This window comes from Cydia fagiglandana, chromosome 2 (genome assembly GCF_963556715.1).
Source record: "Cydia fagiglandana chromosome 2, ilCydFagi1.1, whole genome shotgun sequence".
Classification (NCBI taxonomy): domain Eukaryota; kingdom Metazoa; phylum Arthropoda; class Insecta; order Lepidoptera; family Tortricidae; genus Cydia; species Cydia fagiglandana.
The window spans coordinates 15779418-15804585 of NC_085933.1; the positions used below are offsets into that span (position 1 = coordinate 15779418).

A 25168-nucleotide genomic window follows, 5' to 3' on the forward strand; every position below is an offset into this window, starting at 1 on the left:
TACATACCTACATTTTCACTTATCATTCTATCTTTATTTATTTATTGATTCTTATTAGATATGAACCTAACTGCCCTATTCGAACTTTAAGATGTCTATCTAGAAACGATATAGATTCGATGTGTCAGTGTCAAAAGTGATGTATTTGTTTGAAGAAATGTCACATTTGATACTGACATATCTCCATATGTTTTCTAAATCTAGGTATTAACTGACGTATCTTAAAGTTCGAATTGGGCCGTATACATAATTTAACAGCATAGCCATTATTATAAATGAGGTATTGTTTAAATTTTCCCTCATGTTAGTCACTAAAATCGATGCATAACTCAATTTTATGACACTGTAATAAAGATAAAACTACGTTCATGACATGACCTTATATAGGTACTTAATTTGTGTTATTAAACAAAACAGTGCATACTTTTCAGTAAAGTTTTTTATAACCCGATAAGTATCTACTTACCTACATGAAATTCAGTTTTTACATTAAGCATGTCTATAAATGTATCTACTTACTTATACAATTTTATGTTAATAGGTACTGTAGGTACTAAATTGTTAATTTGATCTATTCCTAATATCAATTCATTTTTGTTTTTTCGCATCTGTTCCTGTTTCGGAAAAATATTTGTCGTCGTAGATATACAGGTTATACCTCAAAATGAAAGGTGTACCTACCCAAGAACGAAATAAAGTACTTTTTTATAGTTTTTATGATACTTTTTTTTTGTTTAAATATAAAAAAATAGATGATACCAGGTGATGGTTAAGGTATAATTTTCCTCTCTATAATCCGGCGATTCCACCACATTTTGCAAAAGTTTCGGAAATAGAAAAGATAACGTTTTATCTGTCATCTGCGCATTCAGAAGATAGTCTATCTGTTGTCTTATCTATGGTCCCTAATGACGTTTGGCGCGAACATTTGGCGCCGAAAGTTTTTGCCCTCACACGTTGACAAAGTAATTAGACGGGAATTAATGATCACCTTTCTTTTTTAGTCTTTTTGGTCGAAAAAAATTGCACATTTAACTAACAATTATCTTGCTAATGATGTTACTAACCTGCAGAGTCACAAAATAATAAAATATAATATTCATGTGTGAAATGATATTTCAATATTAAAATAAAAATATGTCAATTTAATTAAGCAAAGTAAGTATTGATTTGTGAAAATAATTGATTCTATGACAGCAGGTAGATGATATGTAGGTATAATGCAAGTAGCTACAATAATATCTATTGACAAAATTCAAGGGAGATAAGTAATTTTAGTTTTATGCTCCTGTGTTTACAACTTTGCAGATTTTCACTGAAAATAATTGAAGAATAAAAATGTGTTACCTAAATATTGCACACAAACAAGATTTTTTTTTGTCCTAAACACTGATTTGTATCACTTTTATAATTTATTTCACATCTGAACTCAACACTGAACATAACGAAATACATATACGCAAAATAATATATACTTATGTAAATAAAAAAACACTGGAGATGGAACAAGCAAAAATCAAGTCACGATTAACAAAAACAAACCAGCTAAAACACGAGAGATTAACATGGTCAGATTAAAAAATAAAGTCAGAAAAAGGAGCTCACGGATCAAAACCATAAATCATGCTCATTATATCCGAACCGGATTATTTTTTACCGAAGGAAATGTTCAAAAAAGCATCAAAAGGCTATAGGGAAGCGCCATTTTGTGAGGGTACCTTCGATCAGGGCGGGAAAACAGTAAGGTGGTGACCAATAGAATCACTCGCTTTCAAAAGGCGTTCTAAAATCCAGCCAATAAGCGAAAAGGTCGATCCACTCATGCGCTCTGGCGTCGATCCATAGAATTATAGATATAGCACGGCAGTGTGGGCTTGGCCGCTGCCGCGACAGGACGCGCATGTCTGTACAAAACAATTTTTGTAAAAAAAAATATGTCGAAGTGCCTCAAAAATTTAAACTAGTGAATACTATTTTGGTGTATTAAGTTATTTCAACCTTAGTGTTTGGTCTTTTTAAGTGTCTATCAGACAATAATAGAGCTTAATTATAGTCTTATAAGGCGTCAAGATTGCTAAGAAGAAGGTAAAACGTTGTCGCACGGAGTTGGCGGTGAGCGAGGGCGTGATGGTGATGGCAAGCGGCGGCGGCGGGCTGGTGCAGTCCCCGCCCGACATGCTGCATCACCACAACCTCATGGATACCTCAAGCCACGTCGAGATGATGCCGAGTGAGTATGTCCAAGATCCCCTGCCCAAACACTTTAAAAGCCTGCCAGAAGTTAAATATTTATCCTTTTACTACATAACTGGTTTTACGTAAATTGATATAGTTGGACACTGTAAGCTGTATAGTGCCAGTACTGTAAGAAAATGTCTTCAGGCTGTAAGACCCCCAATGGTTAAATTCTTATTCGATTTTTCATCAAGTAATACAATGTAATCAAGATATTTACAGTTTCATTGATTCAGCTTTAGCTGTTTTTGTTGAAGAAGGTTTTAGACAGCTGGTGCTATACCAATTAAGATTTTATTTCAATAAAGGGGTTCGCCCTTTATTCCATGTTTATTTTACAATATTTGACAAGTAAAATTTTGCAAAATGCAATATCTTTCTGTAATTGAAGAAAAGAAGGCAAAAAATATGAAATAATGTAGTCGAACTGATACAAGCAATTTGTTTATATTCAATTCTATTGTTTCTTATTTGAATTAACCCCTTAAAGCACGTCATAAAAATGTTTATTTAAATTTAAACTTTATTAGATGTCAATAGAGTTGAATAGTATAACTGCCATATATAGCTGCGTATGCTAAGAGGGTTAAGTTGACTACCTACGTCAATGATAAGCCTAATAATATCAACTGGGCATTAAATTTGAATGTAAGTGGTTTTACTAGCCGACTTATAGATGGTATAACAAGGTAAACAAATGATTTTATGCAATTAAATTGTCTAATATGTACTTACCTTCATTTTATAAGTAGGTATGAATAAGTTATCTAAAATGAAACCCATTTCGCTGGGTTCTAAAATTATATATTTTTTACCCTTGTCTAGATAAAAATTATAAATTTAATCCATTTTTTTATTCAAGAGAACCACTGTGCAAGATGTAAGTTAAAGTAGCACTACATTTTAATACTTACATTTTCATCTTTCCATCTCGCAATATCGTTCCATTTTTAACACGATGTTGGCAAACAAGCACGCTGTCCGCCTAATGTTAAGCAGTTACCGCAGCCTATGGGCGCTGGCAACTCTACTAGAGTTAGACGAGGGTGCTGACGCTGACCCTATACTATTAAGCTTACAAGGATATTTCTTTGGGAGCACTGGCAACTGTAATCACCATCCTATAGAAATCTATATAACTACTGGGTAAGTACTTATCAGTCGAATTAGAATAAATTGTGCTCTACTAAACAATCTACTTATTTTGCATTTTTATTTATAATGATCTGACGTCCTGCGTCCTACACATATGGCATAGGCCCCAATTAGTATTTTATACAATTGTGATATAAAAGAGTTTTTCAGTGTACCTACTGTGTTTAGGCCATGAAGCTTGCTGAGTGGCCTAAGTAGGTAAGGTAAGATTGAAAAGTTTGATTATATTGACTATTGTTTACGATACTTTTTCTCTGAGTAAAACAATACTTTTTCTACAATACAACGTAAATATTTGTTAAAATTATTATTTGTTATTTGTAAATAATTGTGTTGAAATCAATTGTGTAGGATATCTCATTAAACACGTCGAAAAAATTAAAGACGAATAGGACATACAACTTTTAACGCACAAAGCGCTGCGGTAGAAATTTTACAGGTATCAGGAAAATATCAAAATATATTTTCTCTTAACGTCTCATGATTTTTAATGTTACCACCTTACTCGTTAGGTACATTAAACAAAATAATCCAGTAACTTTTTCGAATTTTGTAACCTGGCTATTTTGCGTCAAATCCGGTAGTTCTGATTTTTTGCAGGCATGTTTATGATGTTGGCCCAATGAATAATCCAAGTTTGTGACCTCGAGCGCTGAACGCAACTTTGTCAAAAATCGAATAAAACCGCATTTTTTTTAGATTTGGGCGATTATAACCCTAAAGTACTAGTTTTTGATAGTAACTTCCTAGGGCGTTTTTAAAGTAGACTAAATTTGCTACAATAAGACACTAGAATTGTCTCTGTACATTTAATATTTTCCGAGATAAAGCCTTTCAAAATTTTATAATTTTACATCAGTTCTTAGGTATAATATAGGGGTTAGGTAGGTAATTTATATGGAAATCGTCACCGCCACGATCTACAAATTATTTATTAAAAAAAAATATTTTTAGCAAAATAGGCACTTATACATTTTTTTATGGAAAATAAATAGTTTGTAGAACGTGGCGGTGATGAATTCCATATAAATTACCTACATAACCCTTATATTATAGCTAAGAACTGATGTAAAAATATAAAATTTTGAAAGGCTTTATCTCGGAAAATATTAGATGTACAGAGACAATTCTAGTGTCTTATTGTAGCAAATTTAGTCTACTTTAAAAACGCCCTAGGAAATTACTATCAAAAACTAGTACTTTAGGGTTATAATCGCCCAAATCTAAAAAAAATTGCGGTTTATTCGATTTTTGACAAAGTTGCGTTCGGCGCTCGAGGTCACAAACTTGGATTATTCATTGGGCCAACATCATAAACATGCCTGCAAAAAATCAGAACTACCGGATTTGACGCAAAAGCAAAATGTATAATTTTACTGTATTAAAAGATATAGACACATTAACAATGCAATAGTAGGGCCAACGACAACTTACTCAATAAATTTCGTCTAACCCTAATGTCAGCATTAGCTGAAATAATTCTACCCCTCTTATAAATCAGGAAAGACTGATTTGCCCTCCCGTAACTTTTATTATCATGCCGCGATCAGAAAGGGATTAGAAATAACAGATTTCCATACACTTACGTCAAAATCAATATGGATTGACAGCTATCTCAATCCCTTTCTAATCGCGATTCAGTAATATTTATTGGTGTATACGAGAATTGCGAGCAATTTTTTTTTTTATTTAATCAGGTACCTAACTGTTTTCCTTTGGTGGACACACTTGCTGACGCTACTGTATAGGTAGGAATGTTTTGTGTATCAATAAATAGGTTGGCAGAATATTATAGTTTGTTTTTAAAGATGCATGTATAATACTTAACTGAAATAAAATTTTCGTAGGTCGACCATCATTCGTTAGTAGGTAACTAATCATAAACAAACAATAGGTTTTTAAAAATTATATTCAAGAGTAGGTACCTCTATATTAGATACCGACGTAAAAAACGGGGAACTTAGCACTAAAGTCCTGAAGTATTGCCACACCACTAGGTACTCACTAGCTTTACTCATAATAAAATAAAATGTTCCTAGTTATACTGTAAAAGCTAGCTTAACCGTCGTAAACGCTGACCACCCGTGACACAGTCTGACAAAAACGTCTGTCCAGCTATACCTACCAGCCATATCTGTATTTAAAATCTTTAGACAGGGGGCATTCTAATTTAGCCCATATTACTACTACTTAAAGGCTACTAGTCACCCTAAGCTGGCCAGGGTTAGGTCCGGTCACTTTCAGCTTGTTTGCCCCTGCACACTGCGCAGCTTTATTACTGCGCTAAACGTTTGCGCAAATACTGCTTGGAATTTCTTCACTTAGTTAAAAAGGAAATTGCAGTACTTAAATCCTATTTTTTCTCATAGGCTACTAGATATAATACAAAAATAGTGTTAAAAATGCTTTGGTCGATATATAGTTTTAAAAACCATTAGGTAACAGAAATATCACCACTATAAATTATGTTAAAGAAAAATCACGAGATTAAAAAAAAATGCCAAAGAAATCAATAATATATATATAGGTAGGTACATTCACTTTTTAATGATAAAACCGTAAGTAGGTACTATTAGTGATAAAAAAAATCTAAGTATTAAATTAAGTATGACTGTATTTGAAATTAATACCTGCTGAAATTATATCCTACATAGAAATATTGCGACAAAGTTGCCGATTATTATTAAATAAAGTAGTTACTCTACATTGAATTATCGTTGACATTGGATACATATTCGTGCATAGACATAAAACATTAACCGTTTTGTCTAAATCAGTGTAATGGGCAAGCCACGGCGCTGGTGCTGGTATACTGCCTTATATCTTTAGGCTCCATACATAATTTAGACTAAATTTTTTGTTCACGGTGGTGTCTTGGTCAGCGGTGAGCGGCGGGCCAGGTCAGGTAACCGGACCACCTCGGGTTTATAGGGGTGCGAACGGTAGCTCGCACCTTCAGACTAAGCATGTCTGAGTGCCACTGCCATTGGTTGCCTGTATAATATTTATACTTGCGTGCTTTTTGGACAACGATGCTACCTGCGATTTCGTTTAGGATTTGTAAAAATGTTTTGGTTTGGTAAAGCTGTTGCCAATCCTTCTTCTTTTCTGTCTTAATTAATTCCTGTTTATATTCACTTCGAGGTACATTTAATAACAGTGAACTATTCGTATGTTAACCGGGTAACATATTCGCCACTTAAGATATAACATATAGGTATACTTTTTATTTGCTTTTTATTCAAGTATACAGGGTGGAAAGATAAGTCGGGCCCTGGAGGGAAACTACCTTAAATCCTTAAGCTGGCTAATTTTACTTAAGGGAGACATTCCTTTATTTATGAACAGAAACAAAACTGCATTCAAAGATTTTCTAAAACTCGCTTGCCTCGCCCGGGACTCGAACCGACTAAAAATTCCAAAAAATAAAAACTCGCAATTTTATTCTACTAGTCGATACAGTTAATGTTAATAATAACATTTCTCCAAGAAACATTAGGTCTTACACTCGTCTGTCGTACGAAATATCCATAAAATCTAATATTTAGTACTTACGATTTTTTTAAACAAGCCAAATTGAAGAAAAAAAGAAAAATACTGTGAATGCAGTTTTGTTTCTTTTTAAAAATAAAGGAATGTCTCCTTTAAGTAAAATGAGCCAGCTTAAGGATTTAAGTTTCCCTCCAGGGCCCGACTTATCTTTCCACCCTGTATACCTAATCCTTTAAAATTTTATAACATTCAAATTCTATTCATGTCGAATAATTAACCCTTACTCGTCCCCTGGACACAGGCCTACGCGTGTCGGCATCTATGATGGGCACATTATGGCCTTTTACAGCCGGAAGCGGGCTGATTTGTGATTAGCACTATGCGCCTCGGTTGCCCAACACCAGTTTGGGCTTCAAACAGGTTGGCCTATTGGGAGATTCTGACATCTTATTTGATACGACCCGTCGTTGCTTATGCTGTTTGCTTGCTTTTTTGTCTAAGTACACCACCTGAAACGGAAAATTGTATTAAACGTGATTTTCCGCTTTATTAAACGGGCTTTTTGGTATACGAGCTTTCCCGTCCAAGACAACCTCCCAAATACAAAATTGTTACAAATATTAGTAAATATTCACGCCTTCTTGATAGGTAATTGTGAAGGTGTTACAAGCTTTTCAATCATAATCACAAACTTGGAGTTGCACCTCTGTAATGTCTTTATGAGTGGCTGCGCTGCCGTCGCCCACGTTTCATGAACGTCCCAAAACAAAACACAAACTATCGCCTACGACACTCGATTGATTGTTTTCTGATGCTAGTGATGCTGTGCCTCTAATATAAATGTAAGCAGTTACTTTGGGAGCCGTTAAGTTTCGCTAGATTTTCTATTCGCTTAGTTTATGTCTAAGTAAAGAAAATCGATTATTTTGTGCTGTACTCGTAATGTGGGTGTCTCTATTGACCCTATGCTATATTATAAATAGGTAAAGGGTTATTGAGTATTTGGTAAGAGCATTTCCAAATGCTTACCTAACACTTATGTAGTTACGTAGAATTTGTTAAAAGACAATTTTGAAAAGCTAATGTGATCTTTTAACTACAATACATTTGCGGGTTGTGTGTGTATTAGCTTGCAGCATGCAAATTTGTGGCATTGAGGAGCTTTTGTTATAGTTTGTAAACGTACATGCCGCAGTAACCACCCACGGCTTTCGGTTCCGTAATATATGTATGTAAGTTTGCACTTGGCTAACAAATAGGGTTGCCAGATGGTCGGGATTTGGCGGGATTCTCCCGATTTTTAGCATGTGTTCCCGATTCCCGACAAAGTGAAACTTGTCCCGAAAAACAGCTTCACGTTATAAAACAACAATTTCAAGTTCCGAACTGTCGCCGAGCAAGCGAACTGACGTAGTGCCCAGTGTTGCCAGGGCTCTGGAGTCCTAAGTTACGTTTCGTTTCCCTAAAAGTCACGTTTTTGCTGCTTAAGTCACATTTTTATATTATTGTATTGTATGGGTAGGTATAGGTGGTCAAGCAAATCTTGTCAGTACAAAAAGCCGCGAAATTCAAATTTTCTATTAGACGATATCCCTTTGCGCCTACATTTTTCAAATTTGACGCCTTTTTCTACTGACAAGATCTGCTTGGCCAACTTTAAATCGATTTTCAGATTCAGAAAATAATATACATATTTCACAAAAAATCTACTAACTTTATATGATTTTTCTTTTTGAAACACACATTTTCATACTAAACGTATTAGTTTAATAACATTTTTACAACTTTATAACAAATCACTAAAACTATACTTTTCATACTTAATGCTATTTAATTTTGTGATCGATTTCATGAATTTTAAGGCGTATCCAGACTAGTAAATTTTTCGCCTATCTGATTAAATTGCCCGATCGAATCAGGACGTGCGGACGCAAACGCCAATTTGGCTCGCCGAATTAAATCGCCGATTATGACCGATATTACCGATAAAACGGAGTACGGGAGCAAGAATACCGATTTGTGACGCCAGTATTTTCTTTTTGGGGCATTTTTTCAATTTAGGGGTACTAATATAATATCACCATAAATCTATTGATATTTTTGTTCCTGAAAATAATCAATTCTACCAGCAAAATTTGCACTTGATTACTTTGCCTCACATGTGGATAAAATGCAACTTTCTTATCAGTTTTTGAACAATCACGAGAGCCTTTAAGCGGTATCCAGACGGGATGAACAAATCGACTGATTTGATCAGAAATAAAATTGGCGTCAATCTCCGATTTAAGGCGTATTCAGATTAGTCAAATTTTCGCCAATCTGATTAAACTGCCCGATCGAATCAGAGGCCGCCAGAGGCGTATAGATAACTACTAGGTATACTATCAAACTAAATAACACCGTCATGTCAAGGTAACAAGTCTCATTTTGCCACGACTATCATAATAAACGTGATGGTGGATGTAACGTCAAAGTGCCAGTGCAAGTGTCAACTTGGGTGCGTTCACTGCGTTCCTAAATAATACGAATTGCAGAATTAAACTTGTCCAAAATTCGACTAGCTTAAAAAGTCACAAAAATTGCCTCATGATCGAAAGTCACGCACATGTCACACGAGAAGGCCAAAATTCACGAAAAATGTGACTTTTGTGACCATCTGGCAACACTGGTAGTGCCAATAATGTAAAATATCGTTGTTTTTAATATAATCACTTTAATATGAATGTATTTTTTTTTCCCGAATCAAGTCCCAAAATCCCGAAAAATAGATATTGTTTCCCGATATTAGCGCCTTTCGATCTGGCAACCCTACTAACAAACCGTGAAACCAATGACTTTCTAGTAACATTTCAATACCTATGCAATGTTTTCCAGTATTCAGACTTTATAAAAATCGGACATATTATAAGTAAATGCTACTTATTCCACAATGTACCAAATAGTTATGTATAGGTACTGTACCTAAAACACATTTTTTTGTATTTTTTCTAGTCACTAATCAGGATCATTAAGACTGTTGAACGCCATAGGAGTACCTCTACTCAAAATCTTCTAAAAATAATTATTTTGTTGTTACCTTTATTGTCTTTTTTTCATGTTATTGTTCATTTATTGTAAACTACGTGTATGGTGTATGCGAGGTGTGCAATAAAGAGTATTGTATTGTATCTTCATGTGGAAATAGGGTTAAATTGAGGGTTCGATTTTTACATCTTCCCCGTACTACATCACTTTTTTCTGTCTTATTATTTATTTTGTTGGTATGGTTAAGTCAATCTACTGTTTTTATCATTTGAACTGTGTTCGGTCGGACTATAAACACGGTATTATATAGGGGTAGTAGAATAACATATGTTTTGGAATTACCGGTATCTGCTAGTACAAAGCGACGGTAGTAAACTTTGATAGCGTTATCACTCCACAATATGCTACAAAATGTTCATGCGATATTGTTACCCGTTGCCCTTTAGATATTTATTCTGAATTTTGAACACTGCTATTAATAATTGAAGATAATGAACTTTTGACGTCATTTGCATCGGCATTTAGTAGCCGGCCTACATAATAATCATCATCAGATATATCATCTGGCCTACAATATGTCAGCCAAAGCGATGCGCACAAATATCTAAACACGGCTGTGTAGCCAAGGTGTTGTATAACTTGTACATATCATATACCTATATATACAGTGAAACCTAGATAACTGGTATTTAGAGGGACCTGAATTTTTTTCTTACTTAAAGAAGTATTCCACTTACTAATCAGAATCTCAGATACCTAAGGTATAAATAAATGGTTTTTATATCCAGTATTTTTGGGCTCCAGTACTAAGTATGTCCCCTAGCAAATGTTCAGTAAATCTCCGTAGTAATTATACTAATTATACATTCTAGGCCTTCTAGGGACAACATATTTAGTTAGTGACCTGATGTTATGAATGACTACCTATATTAATGGAAATCATTTATTTACAAACAAGATATATACAGTGGTACCTATTACTAAAATAAATTAATAACTAGCTTAAATCTAAAGTAGGGTAAGGTAGGGTAGTAGGGTAGGTATCTAATCTAACAATAGATTTATTTCATACATAGATACGCTTTAGCAAAGCTCTAGCAAACCCCTATACCCTTATATTTGATTAGATTACGAGTAGATCTAGGTGTCCCTAAGAATGAAGCTTTTACTCAGTAGTTTGCTAGAGCTTTGCTAAAGCGTATCTATGTATGCTAGCTCTAGCTCTAGCTCTAGCAAACTACTGAGTAAAAGCTTCATTCTTAGGGACACCTAGATCTACTCGTAATCTAATCAAATATAAATGTATGAAATAAATCTATTGTTCGTTTCTTCGAATCTTCAAAACAGTAGGATGAATTTTAATGACTGAGCTGTCTTTACATTTCAGATCAGTCAGAAGCTGTACATACATGGTTTATATTTATGGATGCGGTAATTAATGTTGACATCAAATGCATAATTATGTTTTTTGTTGAATTTTAATGTACATAAATAAATAAGTTTCGAATGTACACTATGGTAAGGAAACATCAGTTTTACCTGCGAAAGCTAAGTTTTACATAGGTAATATTAGTTATTCACATAATTATTATTTTAATATTAACTATAGTAATAACACAATGTATATGTAAAATGCATAAACAGCTAATTTAACAGTAAAAAGGTCCAACGATGTGGTATAAATATTCAATAAAAGTCAGAATACTGCATTATAAATACGCTGTATATATTTACCTACCTTTGTAAGGTATTTTATGAGCAATGATATATTCTATTGGTTGATTAAATTAAAAAAGTTACAAACATGTTGAAAGTTGCAACTTTAAATTAACCATGTTTAGCTTTAATCAGGTTGATAAAAAAAAAAATTTGTGCACACAGCATTATTTTTGTTCACGCTTACCTAATATTAATATTAAATGGCAAACCCTTGAACTTCAAGGAAGGAAAATGTAGGACTACCCATTTTGACTTAACTAAATAGGCATTAGACAACAATGTAGGGTAGACCGGGGACAATTGAAACAATTTGCCTTTAACCGCCTGTGATCGTTATATTTTTATGAGTAGAAAGATGTACGCTCGAAATATTTCAAGGTTAGTTATCTGGTTCCTAAATAAAATGTATTTGAACGGTCTATAGTCCATAGTTTTTTTTAAATAATGTAATAAAGATAATGGGGCAGTATGGTTCAATTGACCTCACATGACTGTCAATTGAAACACTACGTGAGGTTAATTGAAACACTCAAATATCTTCGGCACAATTAAAGTACTTATATCCCTTTCAATCTTTTTCATCACTACCTCAGCATACAATGAGCTCATTAAAAGTTTGCAAGCATAACATAAACATATTTCAATTTATGAGCATCTGAACATCTCTATAATAAAACTTGGGGAAAAAATAGTACTTATACGACTTTTAATTTTCTTTTTCGCTGCCACCTTATGCGTTTACCTTAACCAAAGTAATTTTAATGAAATTCTAAGATATAACGATAAGGAATCGCAAAAAACAAGCACAATTATGTTCCATACAAAAATGCTTGTTTCAACTATAACAATGTTTCAATCATAACCTTTCCCACACACCCTGTGATGAGTGTGCAGACGTCGGAATGTAAAATGAAATAATAGGCGCAATAAAATATCAGTTTAAATTGTTTTATTATTATTAGAAAACAAAAATATAGCGAAATGCCAATAAAAAAATGTTAAACTTTCTCTGACATACATTTTAGCACTGACCGACCTCTTTTGTTGCTAAAATGTATTATTATTAATTTATTATATATCAAACATCAAATCAACATAAACATAAACTATTAACTTCTGAAATGAAATGAACTGAGGTCAGATTCATAGCAAGTACATAAACCTGAATCTAACGACTTTTAGGTAGGACATGGTCGAATCTTATTCACTATTACTATGAATCTGACCTATCATAATGAGATCCTAAATAAAAACTAAGCAAATCTGATTAGAGACTAGCTTATAAAACAATTATTACATACATAAGTTACATACATATACTGATATGTTGATATACAATATCAACGTTTTTAAATTTTATTTACTTTAAGTTTTATGTACGAAGCTTATGTACTCGTATACTTATAATCCTTCGATATCACGGGCCTATAATCCCGGTTTTTTGATAGGCTTGCGTGGGGACACAGATCCAACACGTAGAGGCCCCTTGGAGAGCTTTAATGTCATGTAGAATAATTATTATTATGTATTTGTTATTCATAAACTTAATGAAAAAATATCAGTCTTGCATAGCATTAACAATTACTAATCAGTCTTGAGATAGTGATTTACAACGTTTAATATCAACGTTTTTAAATTTTATTTACTTTAAGTTTTATGTACGAAGCTTATGTACTCGTATACTTATAATTATTATTATGTATTTGTTATTCATAAACTTAATGAAAAAATATCAGTCTTGCATAGCATTAACAATTACTAATCAGTCTTGAGATAGTGATTTACAATAATCACTAAATCAGCTTTGTCAGTGCAATATTATTTTATTCAATTTTAAACTTTCGCAATGACTTCTTAAATGCAAAAACGATAGCACGTCGGCTTTTAGATTTAACTTCGGGTGGATTAATTTTTTTAACCACTTGATAGTTATTAATTTCAGCTATATCTTCCTTCACTGGCCATTTAAAATGGTGGTCATCAATTTTTTTGCAAAATTTTACTACGTAGCCATGTTTGGTAATAGTTTGTATTTGCCCGACATAACGATGCACAAGATTTTTCATGGATGTTAAATTAATAATTGCCCAGTCTTCTTTTTGAAGCGATGATTGTCCAGTCTCATTTTCAGACTCGCAACTAGATGAATCAAGCTGTATATCGTCCGACACATCTGATACCGACTCGTCGTCGTTTTTATCAAAAATTACTTCCTCTTCATCTTCCGAACTTGAATATGTCCTATTTTTATTTTTAAGTGGTTTCTTTTTAGCTTTTGTGTTTCTTTTGGTTGTAGTTTTTTCCTTTGTGTTTCTTTTGGTTGTAGTTTTTTCCTTTGTGTTTCTTTTGGTTTTAGTCTTTTCCTTTGTGTTTTTTTTGGTAGTAGTTTTATTTTTATTTTCCATATTCTTGTTCACTTTTACTTTGGCAGCATTTTTCTTTCTTTCGCTTTCTTCTGTTCTAATTCTTATATTCTCCTTTTCCGGAGTATCTGTATATACAGTAGATTTTCTCTTCATTATATTCCTTGTTGTTATTCTAGGTGGTGCTTTAGGGAATGGCCTTACGGACTCCGGCAAAAATGTATTTGTCGAAGGTCCAGGAATCGCCAGAGGGTCAGGTTCTGTTGTAAAACTTGGCTGTTGGCTCACCGAGTTATTTGAAAGAGGTAAGGAAACAACCTCTTTAAACGCAACAGAAATGTTTTTCGAGGTCAATGATTTTCTTAAAGCAGGTTGAAGGTCAGTTACTGGTACAAGTACAGGTACAGGTTCAAGACTTGTAGTATGATTTGGCCGTGACGGCGAGGTGACTAAATCTTGTGAAGCATCGGTTTCATGGTCTGCAGCGAAATATGAGTTCAGAGTTATAAGGGAAAGAATTGAAAGGCGTTCTGGAGAAATCAGAGGTTTTGGTGTTGCTGGAGACAGAGGCAGAGCTAGCAAGTTATTCTCAATATCCGATGTAGGTACAGCAAGTTCCTCACTTAGCGGAGAAGGTATTGAAATTCTCAGATAAGCGGTATCAGCGGTGGCATCCAGTTCTGCAGCAGATTGTGGTTCTGGAATTAAAGGAGTAGTTTGCAACCTTGAGTTCAGCATGGCAGAAGTACTTGCCTGTGGAGTGCCTGAATCGTGAGGTTTTGGTGTTGCTGGAGACAGAGGCAGAGCTAGCAAGTTATTCTCAATATCCGATGTAGGTACAGCAAGTTCCTCACTTAGCGGAGAAGGTATTGAAATTCTCAGATAAGCGGTATCAGCGGTGGCATCCAGTTCTGCAGCAGATTGTGGTTCTGGAATTAAAGGAGTAGTTTGCAACCTTGAGTTCAGCATGGCAGAAGTACTTGCCTGTGGAGTGCCTGAATCGTGAGGTACGGTTTGATAACTGTTATTTGTTACGCGCAAATCGTTCGGATCAGGCCTGTCTGTGACGTACGAGGGTGCAAAATCCAATTCACCAAATATTTCTCTATTAAAGGGACAAATGCCCGAGTTTCTAAACCCGGCTTGAACATTAGATAGAGTTGCAGCCTGAGGTAAAGCAGTAGCGACTATACTTGGGATATTATAGATGGTCATGACCCTTCCAGGGTTGTTTCGTATCCAAGCATCACACGCTGTATTGACTGCTTTTTTGAAAGGACCGAATACGGAGCGGTCTAATGGCTGCAGTTTATGGCTACAGTGCGGTGGGTATGATAACATCACGATGCCGTTTTCCCGACAATAGTCAATACACTTGATCGACACATGTGATGAATGATTGTCGAGAAGCAATAGCACTTTGTGCTGCAATGAGCTATTTGTATGCCGTTGAAAGTGTTGTAGGAATACGAAAAAATCGTCTTCCTGCATCCATCCAGATTTGTTTGCAGTTCCGATACTACCAATTGGCGCACCACTGATAAAATGATCTTGGTAATTGACTCGTGGAAACGTAAACATTGGCGGTAGTACATTACCAATTGCATTAACCACTACAGTCACTGTAACCAAACAACCACGTTCAGCTGACGTTAATGCACCGACTTGTCGCATGCCTCTCTTGGCAATAATCCGATTGGGTTTCTGAACTGTCGTTACTCCGGTTTCGTCTACATTGTAAATGTCTTTGGCTTCAAATTTATCACGGTCAAGAACATTCTCCAAATTATTAAAAAATTCATTGACATTGTGCTTATTAAAATTTGTGGCTCGAGCCAAGCTCGTGGCTTGAGCACACCTAACAGATAATTGTGGGTGGCGGTCTAAGAAGCCCCTGAGCCACTCTACTCCAGCAGTCTCATTTGTATCCCAAGAAGCTGGTCTTGCCAGGTTGTACTTTATTGTTAGGTCATATGCCAGTTTCCTCAAATCTTTGGTAGACAGTCCGAAGTAAATATCGGCTGATTTTATTGCATACCCTGCAATCTCCTCTTCTTGAGCAGTAGAAAACACTTTTTTTGCAGAATTATAACCCATTTTTATATCTTCTATAGGTATATCTGATGCTGCTTCTCTTTTTTTTTTGTATCTTGCCAGCGAGACATGATCTAAATCAAACATTTGGGCCGCTTTTCTTAAGGACTTCCCCGAGATTACTTCCTCATAAGCCTGTTGATAGGCAAACAGGCTTTTTGAGGTTCGCTCCGTGAGATGTTTCCGTTTTCGGGGCATCTAAAAAAAACAATTAAATAAATGTATTTTACAGAAATGGGATGTAGTAGTGTAGTATTATATTTTTAATAAGTAGGTAACTAATAAACCTAGGTAGGTATATAGGGTGAATAGTAATGAGACGCATTATTTTAAGGAACGTATAGAGCAGCTTATTTGCAATAATTTAGTTTTATTTAGATCGCGCTGCCTATTGGATAAAAAAGTTTACGTACCTATGGTTTATTCGATTTTAAAAAGTGATTCAAATGTAGTATGTACCTACATGAACGGTTTATTTTTGGTTTTTCAGTTTTTATTGAAGGGGGTCATTTTTTATAGGACTTTATCTAAGTTTTTTTTCTTGCCTTCATCATAAGCTTATCATAACAATCAAAAATTATTTTTTCAAGATCAGCTGCGTGAGTTACTATTTACTAACCATCTGTTGTATTGTGTATCTACAAACATACGGGTCAAACAGAGATCCTTTTTTTTCTGAAATCTGTTAATAACCATTTATTATATACACAAAAACTTTTTCCAGATTGTCACAAATACTTTTCTGAAATCCGCATCAAAATCGGTTTAACCGAACGTGAGATAATCGTGGACAAACAAACATACATACAAACAAACGTACGGGTCAAACTGAGAAACAAATGTTCACATAGCCTCGAATAATAAAACTGTAGATTGTATATCCATAATATATCAACTAGGGCAAAAACTACACGAAAAACAATAGAACAAACATGTGCTTTTGAAGTCGGTTACTTTCAGGGACGATTAAAACGTGAGGACGATTGAAACGTTTCAATCGTCCACAAACAAGTTGTTTCTATCGTCCCCACACCAAGTTTTTCACTTCAAGGTCAAATATAATATGTAAAAAAGACTCTAACGCTGATCAACGGCCATTGAAAACATTCGTTTGTTCCTAACTATAACACCAAAGTAATTTGATTAGTCAAAACACAAGAGTAAACGAAGATATAAGAAAATATACGAGACCACAAATACTTACTTTTTACCGCGAAAAACTGGCTTGGCTCGTGGACACTCCCGTCTCGCACCGGCGCTTGAGCGCTACTGGCCGAGGATTCAAACATGGCCGACCGCGTGTTCCGAGTATTGCGTCAGACGCGTAGGTATTATAGTTATCGAGAAATTTGACTTGTTTCAATCATAACGTGTTTCAATTGTCCCCGGTCTACCCTATTACCTACTTTAAGTATCGAGCACCAAACATCTGACTGAAAAAAATCTATTGGTAAATAAAACTTACTGAGTTATTGCCTAGTTCGGCATCGTATTCAAATGTACTTCGGGCGTACCTTAAGTACGGCGGGCCCTTTGATTCCAATCAGATTTATCTTAACATCGGACTTCCGTAAGACTTAGGGATGCTGCGAAAGGGTTCTGTGTAGACATGAACATTGCTCAAAACTTTTTTTTAAAAACCTTGACCCATCAAGATTAGGATAGGTAGGTACCTACCACAAAAGCCACAAATCAAAAACCTTTGCCAATGCGTTCATTCCTACTAATTGTTGTTAATTATTTGTATAGAGGATTTTTTCGTACGTGCTTTATTATATTTTTAACCCTGTTGCCACAAATACCTACATAAAAAAAAAAATTATTCAATAAATAAATATAAGCATTTGTTATTTTATGTGGGGTTTAGTTAGGGGATTATGGGCGCCCAGTTTATTTTTTTAAGGGCGAAGACGCTGTGGTAATCATTGCCAAAAAACTATACTTGGTCAAGCAGATCTTGTCAGTAGAAAAAGGCGGCAAATTTGAAAATTGTAGGCGCGAAGGGATATCATCTCATAGAAAATTTGAATTTCGCGCCTTTTTCTACTGACAAGATTTGCTTGACCGTCTATAAATGGATCACTTTTCTTAGTACCTAGTTTTATGATGACCAAAGAATTTTATAATATACGACGTACGTAGTTCAAAGTACCCACGTGTGACAACCAATAAAAATACGGAACCCAAAACATTGTAACCATAATGCCTTCAAATTTACTTTTTTTTTCTTTTCGGTCAGCTAAGGCGCCAAGTATTTTTTTAATGAGACCACGTTCGGGACATTTTCGGGTTCTTCATTTTACAAACTCGTAAGTAACTTAAACGAAAATTTTCAAAATCAATTCTATTGCAATCAAAATAAGTTAACATTTACAATAAATATTACACGAGGATACGACATTTTAAACATTGTCAAGTTTGGAGCGGAAAATTAAGGTCTTTTATGGAGTCAAATTGTCACCGATAGGATCTCCGATCTTTGATTACGTTTGCTTTAATTTTGTTAATTTTCGAAGCCTTATTGATAATTAGAGATATAATTTAATTCAAAGTGAGGTAACTTCATAAACGAGACCCAAGTGTTCTCAATGTGAAAGTTGTTATTTTATTGACTCCGTAATACTTGTATATTCATTTTTTACACGACTGTCCAAAAAAAGGTGTGTATTGTTTTTACATGACTAATTTACGTCATCATGCATACAATTATTGACCTCATTAAAGATCTGGAAGCGGTAAACATTTACAACTTTTATTTAGGTACCTACCACACGAACCGCATCAATCCTGAATTGATTTGACTTCATTCTCTCTATTTTTTTCCAAGTTCAGAGAACAACATTTTAAAGTTACAAATTTGAAAGGGAGGTCGTTAATAAACACGAGGTGTCAGACCTGAGTGGACAACTTACTGGCCATATGGACTTCATGAGCAAAAAATGCCATTTCGAACTGGCTGGAAACAACGAAATTACATACATATAGTTGGTCAAGCAGATCTTGTCAGTAGAAAAAGGCGGCAAATTTGAAAAATGTAGGCGCGAAGGGATATCGTTTCATAGAAAATTTGAATTTCGCGCCTTTTTCTACTGACAAGATTTGCTTGACCATCTATACCTACTTAGTTTTCGGTACTTTTAAAAGTTCACGCAATTTAGAACTTTTAGCGGCGACGAAAAGGGGATTAAAATGTATAAGTAGGTATTAAATGGTCTCTACAATTGTTCACCTTGAAAAACGATTTACTTAACTTATTAACGCGTGTTTATCATGGGCATCATGGCGTAGAAAAAAGAATACTTTATTAATTATTATTATCCTTTATTATTTATGTACTTAACAATTCGTTTATATAGAGTGTCAAGCCATTATCGTGAGTAGAAAAAAGCGGCATATTTAAAAAATGTAGGCGCGAAGGGTTTTCGTCCCATAGAAACCCTTTTTCTACTGACAACAGTTATTTGACCGGCTATAAGTTAGCAAGAAAATTATCTGTAGTTCAGACAGGCACAGATTCTGTTCCTACTTGTTTCGATTTCCGACGTTATTACTCACACTAAACTTTCTCTTAGGTAGGAAATTATCCTATCCCGACCGCTACCTAAAAAAAACCTAAACGTCAGCCACAACAAGTACACAATAAATCATTAGGGCAACTACACACGGACAATATTTTAACGCCATGGTCACCGACCCAAGATTATAAAAAAAAAACAAAAACTCCGGATGTTCGACGCGCCGGTGTTGGCGACAAAAATGATGGCGCCTCTATTTTTTTTCTTATCACAATTAAACAAATTCACACCCTCAAAGATTTAAAATAGGATTCACATTCGAGTGGCAAACCCTTCTTCTTACCAAAAAGAATCAAATTTCAATTGAATACGACATTACTTTTGTCTAAGTATTATTTAAAACAACCTAAGTATTTAGGCTTTATTATTCTAAGCTAGTGACCCCATCAACTGAAGTTCAAGCCAATATTAAAATTAACTAGAGTTGTACCAAGAAAAGTCTGCAGCGATTTTGATAGCCCACGCAGTGCGTTATCATACGTCATAATTTCATAAAAGTTTGTCGTTTAAAATGACACTTGCACTGCGAGGGCTATAGAATCGCTGCAGACTTTTATCGGTCTGACTCTACCTAAGTAAAATTTCATCTGGCGATGACGGTTTTTGAATGACTTCGTAAATATTAGATTAGCATATTCTGCAGATTTATTTGCCTAGTTTACAATTACCAGTCCAAATCGATAGACAAAAAATCAAACCAGTGCCATTATATTAACATTGACAATGAAGTACCTAACTGTGAATTATATCAATATTAATTATTAAATATGAGTTCATATTTCCTATAGATAGTATAGATCATACAGATACACGTCAAACAAACAGATCAAACAGACATACACTCGGGTCCGGGAACAACCAAAATGAGTAAAAGCTCTACCAACTCTACCACTTATTAATATTATACATATTTCGCCAATTCGATTGCGTCACTATTTATTACTAAGGCGGTATGCACATCGGATGCGATTTCGCACATCGCGTGAGAGTGGGACATCTCTTTATACCTACGTGTATTGTATAGCTCTGTCACGCTCATACACAGAAGCGACGTGCGAATTTGCATTAGTGTGATATCCGCGTATGTAAACAACATGTTTTATAAATATTAAATTCATTAATGTGACATATTCTATTGTATATTTTTTAAGAATAAAATTTAATTTCACAAACAAATAATTTTGAAAGTTGAAATGACTCATCACTACACCTTATATAACAAAGTCCCCCGCCGCGTATGTCTGTTTGTGTGTATGTATGATCGCGATAAACTCGAAAACTCCGGAACGGATTTTTATGCGGTTTTCACCTATCATCATCATCATTCGCTTGCCCTTGTCCCATTCACATGGAGCGGCGCAGCATGTCTTTTTCTTTTCTACTTCTCTGTCGCCCGTCATCTCATCATTCACTAGTCTTCGTGTCATATCATTCGTTTTCACCTATCAATAGAGTGATTCTTGAGAAGGTTTAGGTTAGTAGTAGGTAATCATTTGTTGAGTTTTTTGTAACCAGTGCGAAGTCGGGGCGGGTCACAAGTCTTATCTAATACGAAATTCCAATAACATCAGATCACTGATGAAAAAGTTCTAACATAGAAGATACCTATAACGGCTATAATAACCCAAAAAAAAGTTTGTAAAAACTAAACAGTTAAATCTTAATAAATTCCTCGGGAACAAAGACAAATTAGCAGGTAGGCTCACCTAATGACGCATTTCTTTGGCACGTGCAAAGGCCAAGGCGCCACCTTTATCAGCCTCTAACAGTAAGCAAAGTTCCTAAAAGAAATACACCATGTCACTCAAAATATTTTGCAAATGACAAAAAAGGGCACATTGTCATCGTATGCCTTAGAAAAAGTTATGAAGCTGTCAGTATAATTTGGCAGCTGTCAAAATGGGCGGCAAGTTGTAAAATATTTTCCTCCTAATAGTTTTGGTTTGTTGGGCGTTCGTATCGGCTTGGTTTTGCTCTATTAGTTTATTTTTTCGTGCGTTTCATTGGTCAGTACATTTCTTTTAATTACACAGTATGAAAAGTCTCTAACTTTTCATATTTTATCGTATTTAAATAATATTTACTTATATACATAATGTCGTGGCCAGATCATAAAATTGATCATTTCATGTAATGTTCGATATAACTTAACCATTTATCATAAACTGAAATGATCAAATACCAATGAACTGGCCACGACACCTAGTACTATTATTTATTCTGTGCCACGACATTAAGGGAAGTTTTTTCATTTAAGTTTTCTCATGAAATTTTGTTATATCTTCTTGAGAAATAATTATTCTTAAACCTGACATATAGGTAGTATAGGTACCTATACTAATAATAAAGGTTCAGGTACGAGTAGATGACAGATAAGTACAGCTTATTTTATACATACATGTCCTGAATAACCTTATTTAGACACGTATCTATATTTATATCAGTAACACAAGTAAATTTTAGCAATATTAATCGCTATGTTATAAATCTAGTAATTTAATGACATTATTGAAACAATTTCTTTTAGGCATCCTATGGTAATGACATCTTAAGCAATTTTGAAAAGGGCCTATTTTAATTTAAGCCAGTTATTAATTTCTTTTAGTAATACCACTGTATATATCTTGTTTGTAAACAAATTATTTTTATTTTGAAAAATGACTGACATAATTTTTAAGAAAAACAACCGACTTGTATGGGGCCCGGTGAAAAATTATGGTAGATGGTGCACTATGTAGAAAAGGAGGTAAAACCAGTACTTTCTAGTAGCATTTCGTTTCCGTAAGGGTCGTAGTTCTAGCCTAACCTAGCCCACTTCTCTGATTGCAGTTCGGTTCTGTGAGGATCGTAGTTCGAACCTAATCAAACCCACTTTTCTAGTAGCATTTCGTTTCTGTAAAGCCCGCAGTGCTAACCAAACCTAACCCACTTTTGTTTGGTCTGTGAGGATCGCAGTTCAAACCTAACCTAACCTACTTAACGGCGCATGCCGTGCGGTGTACGGGGGTATGAGCGGGAGGGGTTTGGCATCATCATACTATATACCTACATTTTATGGTAGGTAATCATAGCGGTTTATTTAGTTTAGGTATCATAGTGATTTTCCGGGTCAAGGTCCATGCAGGTCTCTGAGTCCGAGTCCGGGTCTGAGTCTGGGTCCGAGTCCGGGTCCAAGTCCGGGTCCGAGTCCGGGTCAGAGTCCGGGTCCGAGTCCGGATCCAAGTCCGAGTCCGAGTCCAGGTCCGGTTCCGATCCGGGTACGAGTCCGGGTCCCAGTCCAAGTCAAAATCGAAATTCGAAATTACCAAACGTGTACTATGCGTCGTTGAAGAGTTCTGTTCTGATCATCATCAGCAGTTCCACTTCATCAAATGCGACAGTTTTTAATGTAAATGCTTGATTTTATGATGAAAATACAGAAAATTCTATACGTATGCCTTTAAGATTTGAGGAGTTCCCTCGATTCCTTATGGATCCCATCATCAGAACTCGAGCTTGACAGAAATGTGGCTTAAAAACTAAACTTGCTTAGCAAACATAACGAAGAGGACAAATCGCCAAACGTGAACTATGCGTCGTTGAAGTCGTTGAAGAGTTCCGTTCTGATAATCATCAGCAGTTCCACTCCATCAAATGCGACAGTTTTGAATGAAAATGCTTGATTTTCTGGTGAAAATACAAAAACCTCTATACGCATGCCTTTAAAATTTGAGGAGTTCCCTCGATTTCTCATGGATCCCATCATAGAACTCAAGCTTGACAAAAATGTTGCTTAAAAACTTAACTTGCTTAACAAACATAAGGAAGAGGACAAATCGCCAAAGGTGAACTATGCGTCGTTGAAGAGTTCCGTTCTGATCATCATCAGCAGTTCCACTTCATCAAATGTCACATTTTTGAATGTATATGCTTGATTTGTTGATAAAAACACAAAAATCACTATATGTACCTATGCCTTTAAGATTTGAGGAGTTCCGTCGATTCCTCATGGATCCCATCATCAGAACTGGATTTTGACAAAAACGGGACCAATCTGTATGCACATACATGCAATTAAAAAAAGAATTTTTAAAATCGGTCCAGTAATGACGGAGATATGGAGTAACAAACATAAAAAATAAAAAAAATAAAAAAAAAACTAAAAAAAATAAAAAAAAACGTATTTAACTGATTTGCAAGACCGAAGTGATCCCAAAACATACAACCGAATTGATAACCTCCTCCTTTGGGATTTGGAAGTCGGTTAAAAATACATTTTATCGATTTAGTATGAGTTGGCGTAAAGATTTTGTGACTAGTTAACTTTGGAAAAATTGTGTTAATTCGTACCCACCCTGAATCTTAGGTCTAGGTATAATTTACAAACCATATAACTAATAAACGTTAACTATTATAGAAATATTATTTAACGGAAAAAAATTGGCCCTAATAGTGTGCCACGCCAACCAACGAATGCTAACTCCCAATAACAATTTTAACAGTTATATCTAAACATCGATAATATTGCAGTATCAATTATTATAACGTTATATATATATGTATATATATTATCTATACATTATTAAAAGTTGTTGCGAAAATGTTGCCGAACGGGTTTACTTTACTTTACACACATATACCGTTGAATACCTAGTTACACTATTTATACAATGTGCCCTATCTCCACATATCAAAGCCGATTATTCAACAAAACAGTCTCAAACTCGGACATACGTTATCTTCTGTCCCCCATAAAAGACCTATAATGTCTCTTAAAAAAAAACAAAAGAAATGTTTGAAAAAGCGTTATCTGTGGCCGGCGCCAGTGGCAGCGAGGCGGCGTTTTTTTAAAACCTTTTTTCGAGGCAAAAATCTCGTCTCTTGCCTTCGTAATTGACAGAATTTACGTGCGAGATAAGACGGTTTATATTGTTAAGAATAACCCGTTTGGTTCCCTTTCGATTTCTAAATCTGTTCGTTCGGGGACAGTTCGATTTTTAACATTGTATGTTGTAAACTTATTGGTAGGTAGGAATAAGTTTGTAATAAACGCATTCATTAAACGTATATTATCAGTACGTTGCACTCTTGCACTGTAACATTTTTGTTACGTGTTGGTGAATGCGTGCAAAACGATCGTATAGGTATGTACTTACAACTAAGAGCGTTTTCACATTGTCCGATCCGATATCGGAAGTCGGAAAGAAGTAAAATTTATCTTAATTTTTACTTCATATATGTGTTTCTCTGTATTTATTTATGCATTTAATAAATCATTATTTATCACTAAAAAACGATAAACAGCGCAAAAAAGGCGGACTTTATGCCAATGGCACTCTCTGCAGCTGTTTTGCAGACTAGACGCCTTCCGATATCCGATATCGGAAGCGCCTTTTCAGCTATGTCGGAGCCCTCCGTCAGCTATCGGACCGATAATATTTGTTTGTGTGCGTATGTATAGGCATAATGGTTGTTGTAGTGTGCGTGGACCGCTAATATCACGGCGTCCATGCGCGCCCCCGCGGCTTGTCT

General features: G+C 35.0%; 2 protein-coding genes across 2 annotated transcripts in view; one reads left to right on the forward strand and one right to left on the reverse strand.

Annotated features, from left to right (window-relative positions):
- The first annotated feature begins 1494 nt into the window (after positions 1-1494).
- The window catches only part of LOC134677056 (insulin gene enhancer protein ISL-1), a 51850-nt gene continuing 28176 nt past the window's right edge, over positions 1495-25168 (forward strand). The window contains exon 1 of the mRNA XM_063535495.1: positions 1495-2230. Coding sequence (XP_063391565.1) covers positions 2128-2230 — 103 coding nt within the window. The 5' untranslated portion in view covers positions 1495-2127. The remainder of the gene's footprint in view (positions 2231-25168) is intronic.
- LOC134676874 (uncharacterized) lies at positions 13143-17486 on the reverse strand. Its single transcript, XM_063535260.1, has 2 exons — positions 17287-17486; positions 13143-16280 (listed from the first exon to the last, which is right to left on the reverse strand). The coding sequence occupies exon 2, from the start codon at positions 16278-16280 to the stop codon at positions 13449-13451; it is 2832 nt and encodes a 943-aa protein (XP_063391330.1). The 5' UTR covers positions 17287-17486; the 3' UTR covers positions 13143-13448.